At 42.7% G+C, this 10,095-nt stretch overlaps 1 protein-coding gene across 1 annotated transcript in view; it reads right to left on the bottom strand.

Moving 5' to 3' along the window:
• Nucleotides 1-10,095, bottom strand: part of nr6a1a (nuclear receptor subfamily 6, group A, member 1a) — a 119,642-nt gene that overhangs the window by 82,878 nt on the left and 26,669 nt on the right. Inside the window, exon 2 of the mRNA XM_004558598.4 lies at nt 7,524-7,568. Within this exon, the coding sequence (XP_004558655.3) occupies nt 7,524-7,568 (45 nt within the window). The remainder of the gene's footprint in view (nt 1-7,523; nt 7,569-10,095) is intronic.

Raw genomic sequence — 10,095 nt, 5'->3', positions numbered from 1 at the left:
CTGATCAATGAATGCAGACTGCGGTTCAAACACCCCGTTACCCAAACACCACGACTGGGTTTAAAGAAGAAGCTTTTTTGTAGAAGGCCTCCAAGAAAAAGACAGAAGAGAAGGTGGGTTCATCAAACGAAGGAACGGATCAGTTAATAAAGCCATGAATGTGACCGGGGCAGGGCTCCTGTGGAGGGGAGCTCATGTTGTGCAATATAATTGTTCATAGAAGTAATTGTGACACACATGAAGTCTGAGATTGCCAAAGCAGCAGCAGATGCTACTTTAAGTCCCAGTAACATGGGAGTAATGGATGTACTGGAATGCACACACAGAAGCCCTGCATGCATCTGTACATAAGATTTATTTTAAATAGCCATCACTGACCCTGCCCTGTGAACACCTTTTCAAACATATACCAGTTTACTGTTAACAGCTGGCGGTGTGTAGAGCCACGATTTGTCATGATTTTCACCCAGGTTTAAATAACATCCAGCTGTGACGCTTCCACAGTAATGACAGGAACGAGCTCTTTGGCTAAACGGAGACACGACACACCCTGAGCTGCTGATTACCCAGCAGCCCTCTGTTCATAAGACCTATTCAGAGCAACAAGGACTCTAATGATGAGTACGGTCATTTTAAACATGCGATTTCAGAACCTTTTATTAGCCGGACTAATAAATCCTGAAACTCTCTGTGAAGCAAGTTCTTCAAATGCTGCCTTGGCAGATGAAGTCAGTATACACAACACATACACCTTTGTTCTAGAACTTCATGCACATATTACATGTGTAGTGCATCACTTAGTTTAAATTGTTGCGCAATTCTGAAAGCATACCAAGCCAGGATTAAGAATGTCCGCATGTATACTGCACTGTCTGCACAACGAGCACGTCACATGGCTGTTTGTATGCGTTGTTATCCACTGTTGTTGTGCAGCCGTTAGTGTACAATTACTGTCACCACACAACAGCACATCTCTAACAAAAGGACTGTCACAATATCACATTTTGACTTTTATCACAGTCATAAAAATCCACCGTGTGTTGTTACAACATCTGCTATTAGACTTACTGCAGTAATGAATCAGTTATTATCACTATAATAACTTCTTAACATTACTAGATTCTTTTTTATGCATACATATCATACATATATATTTATGCATACATATCATACATATATATTTATGCATACATATCAGGGTGTCTCACTGAAGCAGAAAAGTTCTGATATGAACAGAGGTTTGATGGGGGGTTTAAGGGAAAATCAAAGTCAAATGCATCTACAAAACTACTTTTTTGTCTTTTTTATGGCAATTAAATGTAAATGTAAGTTGATCACAGGGAGCAAGCAAAGGTTTGTTCCAGGCCTCTGAGCAATGCTTTCATTCTACAAATGGATCACAGTCTGAAAAGACGCATAACAAAAAACCCACAAACAGACAAGATTTTAAGACGGTTTTCCCCACAGTGGGCCTGTCACAGTCCCAGCACCTGCGAGTACAAACACTGGGTTTTAATCGTGCTCACATGTGAGGGGAGAATTCTTAACATCAGAGAATAAATGCTCAGAAAAGTGAGGAAGAAGGAATTTTACTGAAACTTGGTTTTCCATACATGAGCAGAGTGACACGAGCAAAGACTCGGACATGGGATAATCTAAGAACATTAATATATCGTAGAATACAGCATGTCATTGAAGGGAAGAATTATAGCCACTCCCTGTACGATCGTATCATTGGTTTATTGTTGGTGTCACTGTATCGTGTGACTGATGCATCACTGACAATGACTAACAGCAGGTTTTTCTTTTTTCCAGGCTTCATCTGATTGTTTGGCGATTCCCTGAATCCTGGCTCTGTGTGAACATCGAGGACGCCGCTTTGCATTTATTTAGCATTACTGTTATGTTGTGGCGACTGTTCCCTCGGTGCGGGCAGTCACAGCGTAGGCAGGGGGCTCGGAGTGTCGCCTAAAGCGGTCCTCCCACCACGATCCAGACGCCGAATTCCACAACCCGAGTTTTCCATTACTAACTGAAAGCCTCAGCGATACTTCTGCTCCTGTTTGTTAATGTCGCCTCGTTTCCTTTAGCCAGGCTGGAAATACAACGAGCTACAAAGTCAGTCATACTTCACGACATTCCAGGAATTCCAAGGCTGGAAGCGAGCCTGTCAGGGACAGAACGGACATGGCTGCTGTGGGGGGCTTTTGTAATTACACAACCAGCACCCAAATATATTATGACTTCAGTTTATAATCACCTTAAATATGATTAAATATATACACTTTTTTAAGGGTTGAGCCTTATTTCCATATGTCACTGGAGGAGACGCAGACATGTGGGAATGCTGTAACTGTAAGGTTATGTTAACATGCTGGGAAATTTCAAACACACTGATGTTTTTCCAGCCAGAGTAGACCCCAAAGTGTGTGTGTGTGTGTGTGTGTGTGTGTGTGTGTGTGTGTGTGTGTGTGTGTGTGTTTTACATTTACAGTGGGAAAGTGTTGGGGGGGCATTGAGGAGCAGCCTGGGTCTTTACTGGTTTACTAAGCAGCAGAGGGCCACAGATCCATTTTGTGTACATATCTGTGTATTATCAGGGAACATAAACTCTGTGCACATATCCGTGTTTAAAATATTACGATATGTTATGAAAGAAAGAACTGAAAAGTTAAATACTTTGATCTGAGCACAAAAACAACTGAAGATGAACGTAGAGAGGATAAATCTAAATGTCGACCTTTTTAAAGAAATCCTCTTATCTGGGATTCGGCTGCAGCAGAAAACACTCGTCGTCTATAAACTGGAGCCACGATAAGCCTGCTGCAATTCTAAAGCTCCAGGTAAACTGTGCTGGCATTCAATGAGGGATTCATGTACAAATAAATGAGTAAATGAAATGTCAGCGCAGGTTCTCTGCAACTGTGAGTAAAGAGGACTATCTACAGAGGCCTGCACGCGGCGGATGGACACGTTTGCTACTTATATCAGGGCCACACAAACTGTGCTTGTTTATCCCTGTGGTGTCGGGCTTTGTCATCATACACTGTGAAGTTACAGGCACTGACACTGGGAACTGCGTGACCCACTTCTCCCTGACCTGGAAACACTCCGCAGGCTGACCTGCAGTCCAACGCCAACGCAGCTCGCATCAAGCGAAGGAAGAAAAAAGGCACAGCGAACGAAATCTAGGCTCAACGTAAATTATTAAAGGCTAAAACGATGAGAAAGCACAGAGGGCAGCAGCAGAGCCCCGCCAACGGTGAAATCCACTTTATGTGAGCTGAAGGGAATAAAGAGGAGGCATCTGAAGCAGGGCAAGTGTTTGACTGCTCTGCTCCGTAGCACGCAGGAAAATCTAAACCTGGTGATCCTGAATGACTTCTGGACACAGCCATATGAAGTTAGCCCAGTTATGTGAGGACAAAGGAGAAGCATGTGCTGGGCACAGGCCAAGTACTTCCATATGGGTGCTGAGTTCACTGGGTCCAGGTGGCACGTGGGATCATACGTCACGTGGGGGTCCAGCAGGGATCTACTGCCCCCTTATGGTGTGTGCCGTGCAGTGTCGCATTCACGAGGCACGTTTACATTACAGGTCAGCTGCTTTGGCACATCTCTTGCATCGGCTTTGAAGTTCTCACATCTCATCGTCCGAAACAGCAACACAGCGCTGGTCTGCAGCTCCCTCAGAGCCTTTAACTCGTGACACTTTTTGTGTAGTGACTATTAGTAAAACAGAAAGATGAAAAGCAGCTTTGACGTTGTGTAAAGAGTTTATTTTGTCAGATGACAACTCCAGAAATGTATTCCACGTCTTCTCATTTGCTAACAGTCCTTGATACCAGACTACTGATGATCAGCTCCCACACTGCCCGTGCATGGGCAGCAGCACCAGGAAGATAAAGGCCGCAGCAAATGTAAACACACAGTATTCTGCTATTCTATGACCGTTCATTTCACTGTCACACTGTAACTGTTTGCAAATATTTTAGCACATCAGAGCGAACAATGAGAACAACGAAGTGAAAGGACTGCACGCAGGACTGTCCTCCAACAGCTGAGCCAAAGCAACAACTATTGGAATATTATAAATATCATGAAACCGCCCTACATGTCATCATTTGTAATGTGCACCACTGCAGAGGTCACTGATTCATTAACAAACGTGAGGTAAAAATATTCCATATGAGTAAACACAGAGTGACTTTGTAAACCATTTATTTGTCACACCAATTTATGGGAATGAACTTCGATATAATAACTGAAGGAACAAAACCAATAAACAAACTAAATGTATCAGTTTCTGCTCGCGGTCAACCAGGTCCAGTCTGATAAATGCAAAAGGAAATAAATGTTCTTAAACTATTTCATGGCCTCTTTTTCTTTATATACCACCAGTCCACATGCACTAAGACGGACATGAAATACATATATTACATTATTTTGCTTTGTTTCTAGTTTGAGTAGAACAGTTACAGGACTGAGTGGGAAACTGTGTGCACAGATCCAGTCAGTCCAACTGCTCAGGGACAAAGTTGAGAAGAGAAAGTCTCGTCCCCACCTGGTAATGATTAACCACGAAACCACAGACCATCACCAAAGGACACTGATAAGCCATTGGTCACTGAAGGGGAGGGGGTCAGAGAAGAATGAGGACCGGGTCAGCACAGGGCGACTGGAGGTGGAGCTCAAAACACGAAATTAACTATGTTTAAAATGGAAAATATACATAAACTACAAATTCATTTTGAAACCTATAGAAATGGCCCATCACCCAATCAGCTTCCAGCTGATTAACAATAACGAGTCTAATTCAGTCGTTTATTTTTATCCATCTTTAAACGACTTAATGGCTCCAAAACCACATTCACCAAAATTCTTTCAATAAATAAATGTCACGAATTCGCTTCTTTCTTCCACAACAAATGTTTTAGTGTTAGAGGTCATGTGTGCTGTTCTAGTTTATCCAGCACTGCTTCACATTCTTATCAAACTACTGCTGTGAGTCCACATACCTGCTAACCTACAAATCTAGATCCCATCCACCCAGCTCTGTTTCTCTCAAAAGTGCTGTAATCACTCCACTACTCCAGAGCCATGAGTATTTACAGATGTTTCTAAACCGTTTTCTCAGCTCAATATTTGGAAAAAAACACATTTACAAACAGCTGTATGAAGAACTTCTCACAGTCTGTAATGATAAGGACCAATAAGGTTTCAGTAACAGCTCTTACTAAAGTCACCGAGGACCAGCAGTGACTCACAGTCCTGGTTTTATTTGATCCCTTTCATTTTAATTCAAAGACTTCATGAGTTGCTTTAACAGGTCAGCTTCCTGGTTGGATTACATCACAGCTAAAGGGTCGAACTTTTAATATTTCGATCGATGGCTTTAGACCTGCACAGGCTTCAGTCAGGGGTTCCTCAAGGGTCTGTCCTTGGTCTACTACTCTTTAACCTTGATGTAGTATTTTGGTAATAATATGAAGAGTCATAATGTGTCCTGCTGCTCTTATGTAGATGATACAGAGCTACATTCTACTCTGATCTTCTAACCTCTGTTCACAATGAGCTGCACTCACATTAACTGCAGATGTGTCAAAGACTTTCTCTTTGTCTAAATTTGATCAGATTTAACTTCCATTTCTGTGATTCAAGTTCTGATGATCGTATTAATAAGGCCACCAGACCTCCTTTCTATTACTTGAAAAATATATCAAGTTAAAAAACCTGACTCTGACCTGCATTCATGACAAGCAGGTGAGATTATTGTAACACTGCACTGGACTTTCAGTAGAACTAGTTCAGGACATTCAAATGCAGCATGTGAAAATATTATTCCCAGTAATACTTTGGCTCCCTGTTCAAGACAGAATGACCTTCTATTAATCCAAACACACTCGGTGTTTTTGGCCCGAGGTTCATCTCCGACACGCTCAGTTATTCCCAGAATCAAATCAAATGTCACTGCCGCACGAATTCAAGAGATCTGCATGAATTTGGCTTTTAAACAGTTAACTTCCAGCTGATGGAGATGAACGTGTGAGTGATGAAGTGTGCAGCTCTTTCTTTTTTTAAATGGACTTCATCTCTTTACGCTTCCCCAAAGAGCTCTGAACATCTGTGGCCAGGACAGCACACTGTCGTGGGTTTACAGCCCCGTGGTGCACAAATCCATCTCCAATAAATGACCATCTGCTGCTTCATGACCACAACACGATTCACCTTCAGAGATTAAGATTCTAGTGAAGAAAAAACATTTCTGAGATAACAGAGTTGATATTAGGACTTCATGTACTGGGCTCGTGTTGGAAACAGCTGCTGCGAGCGCAGCTATTCGGTCCCTGACCTGGCTTTTTTTGGTCACTGAATGGAGGTCTGTGAATTCCCAGCCCTGTCACAGCATTTACAAGCCGGAGGAGGCTTTCTGCAGCCCCCCTTGACCTCTGCGTCACCCTTGCCCAGTGCGTGCACTGCAGCATCCTGGGATGAGAATAGAGCTAACAGAGCGAACCCACCTCGTCAAGTTTACAACCCAATCATGCCTGGGCTCATAAATCCACGCCTTCTCCTGCAGCACGCTGACAATGCCCACCATTCAGTGTGTGCGCAGGTTTAATAGTTCCTCTCGGCTTCCTTCTACTTCTTAGTGACCCCTCCTCCCCACACACACACACACACACACACACACACACACACACACACACACACACACACACACACACACACACACACACACACACACACACACACACAGGTTTATGGAGGAACTATGAGAGCAGAGCTGCACACAAACAGGTCAGCGTGGAGTCACGGTGAGGTCAGCGCTTTTTGAACTGTGCATGACCTATGACCCTCTCCATGGTGCCACCTGGCGCTGCAATGGCAGCCAGGGGAGTCCTGAGTGAACTTCATCTGAACCTGGACCTTAACATTGGACCACTGCCTCACCCTGTCCCCCTGCATCCAGCTTCCCCTGAAACCAGGAGTCACGTCTTCCCGACACATTTCTACAGCTCGTGTTGCATCTCTGCACTGCGTCCACCGCGCAGAGATGTTGAAGACAACAAAGACGTCGATTACTTTCATTTATTGAAGTTCTCTGAGATCACATCGCTGAAGCAGACCATCAAGACTCGTTGCTTTATGAAACGTGTAAATGTGTTTAGACATTTCATTTCCACTTGTTGGATTTCTCTCTCCATGCTCGTGTGGATGGAAGCGGCTGTCGTTGGGTTTATACCCCCCTCTTGTGGTTTTGATTGGAAACTAGAACCCATTTATTAATTTCACATTTCACTTTACCACTAGAGGGAGATCTTTGTCCAAAGATCATTTTCAAGATCAGAAACTAAAAGTGAGGTTCAGCGTTGTTGGACCAGAGAAAAGTTCATGTATTTTGGAGTAAACAGATACTGGGGGCAAATGTAACTAAATATTTTTCATTAGTACTTAAACAGAAAAGTAAGGGAAGATAAGTAAGATTGAAATCTGAGGTAAGTGCAGGTTTATGAACTTACCCATGTTGTTGTGCTCAGTTTCAAGCTGATGATCGCTGTAAAAACCTGCAGAAAAGAGGTGCGAGGTTAGTGCTCCAATTGTTACAGAGTACTGGCAATTATGATAATATTAACAAAAAGGATTCAAACTCCAACGTGCAATTAACTGCTGTAAGACACAAAAGTTATAGCACAAAGTTTGGCTTCTTTTAGTTTGGCAGTTCAGTCAGTCAGACTTGTGTTGTGCCTGTAGCCCACACATCCACACTGACCAACGCTACTGCTCAGGGTAGCTGAGCAGGTCGTCTATTAACAGCTGCTCTGGTTTGCACGCCAAATATACCAAGCCCACGTTGCTCTCTGGTGTACTGGACATGTCCAATGTGTGTGAATGTTAGACAGAAAGCTTGGGCGAATGAGGCAAGTTACATAAAGCCCTTTGAGTGCTCAGGTAGAGCACATAGGCCATTTAAGGCCAGTCCATTCATTTAAGCTGGAAGTCTGGAGGCTACAGCCCAGTGCGAACAACAGTGAGCAGAGCAGACATGCTGAGCCCAGAGGAGAGAGTAGTCTACCTGAACTAGATTGTGGCCACACTCCCCTGGCTTACAGACAAAGTCCCATCACAGTGTGTCCTATGCAGATATGAACACGGCTTGATGAGGATGCATGCAGAGAAACCCCCCCAACATCAGAAGAACACACCAGGCAGCTAAGCATAAGAAACTGTCGCACAAGCTCACCACAAAATGTTGCCAGGTCTGATACTGCAACAATCAGACATAATTTCACATGAACAACATAAAAGTGTGGATCCATCCTGTTTGATATCAGTGGTACAGGTTTCACACACCTTTGAGTGCCAACAGAATATTGCTTAAACACCACAGCTTAAGACTATTATGCTTTTCTAAAGATAGCTTATCCATCTTCTGATCGTAGATCTCACAGTGGAAAAGGAGACTTGCATAGAATAGAATAGAATAGAATAGAATAGAATAGCCTTTATTGTCATTGTACAGAGTACAACGAAATTGGAGTGCCACTCCCTTGGTGCAAGTTTCAATAATAAATATAAATGTAAAATATAAAAAGTACAAAAAAAACAATCGTAAGTACTCAAACAATAGTATGTACAATATATACAGGATAGCAGCATTAATATAATGACAGTGACGTCATTCACGCATCATGATGTGTGAATGTTTCAGTCCAGTGTCTTAAACATCTTTTCACCTGTAACCTCATCACTAAAATTCATGTCTTACTTTAGCAAACTCAGCATCGATCTCCTTCATTTTATGTTGTTTTTTATGTAAATAGATTGAGATGATCTCTTATTTCCTTCTGGTTGGTGACTCATGCTCACCCCTGTGACAAATCCCACCACAACAGGCTGTATTATAAAAGACTCAGCGTGAAGCCTCTAAGGAAACTCGTTCTGATCCTCTAGGTGATTGTAAACTAAGTAGCATGTGGGGAGCAGCACAGGTTGCAGTATCATATAGTAATGCATATACTGCTTTATTCAACCTGTTGGCTCCACTGAGACTTTACAATATAAGCATAATGTTGCATTTAAACTAATGATGAAGATCGTGCACTCCTCAGGAAAGTGTTACGCGAGGTCATCCGGCAGGGGAAAAGCAGGGCCCTTCTTTAATACATCTGGCAGCTCGAGGAGTCTCCCCCTGCTGGCCTTTAAGATGAATGCAGTTTTAAGGGGCTCCCACTGTAAGACTGGAAAGCTACATGCAGTCGATGATCACCAACAAGGCGTCCAAGTCAACTAAAACTAGACGTCAAAAAATAGTGAACAAAAATAAAAATCAACAAAACAAAGTAACTGAGGCAGTACAGAGTACTCACAAATCTGAAACAGAAAGAGCACTCTCAGTTACATGGAGTAATAAAGGGCAGACCCACTCAGACCTTACACTGTGTGTGTGGTGTCAAAGAGGTGTGACACAACAGCAACCGAGTGGACCTAAGAGCAGACCACAGCCACCTCACCATCATTGTTCACACTCAGGCTACAGTTCACACAAGCTCACCAAAGCTGGACAATAGAAGACTGGAAACATGTTGCCCAGTCTGACATCTCAATTTCTACTGGAAAAAAAAAAAATCCGACAGTTACCATCAGAATTGGTCATAAACATCCTCCAAGCGGGGATCCATCCTGCTTTGTATCAGCACTACAGACTGGTGGTGGAGCTGTAGTGATGTGGGGAATGTGTTAGCATGAAAATGTGGAGGAAATTTCTCTGGTTTGATCTCAGTTTGGTCAATTTAGTTTTCACAAGCAACCTGATGAAGTTTGGGTGCTTTCCTGTGAGTCACCTGCCATCACAGAGCGCTGCAACATCTGAACTTTAATGCCACGCACATTCACCTCTAACATCCATATCATTAAGAACATTAAAGCTAAAAAAGTTTCATTATAAAAAGTAAAAATAAACCAAAATATTATTATAACTCTGATCAATCCCCAACACTTAACACAACATGAGTAGTTTTAATACAGCTTACCTTCTTATCTTATGTGTGTTCATTCGTGCACGTTTGTTTTCACTATCATTCATTTTGACTT

The sequence above is a fragment of the Maylandia zebra genome, linkage group LG12, assembly GCF_041146795.1.
Source record: "Maylandia zebra isolate NMK-2024a linkage group LG12, Mzebra_GT3a, whole genome shotgun sequence".
Classification (NCBI taxonomy): domain Eukaryota; kingdom Metazoa; phylum Chordata; class Actinopteri; order Cichliformes; family Cichlidae; genus Maylandia; species Maylandia zebra.
The sequence above is the reverse complement of the archived record's forward strand: the minus strand, read 5'-3'. Positions and strand labels throughout refer to the sequence as shown.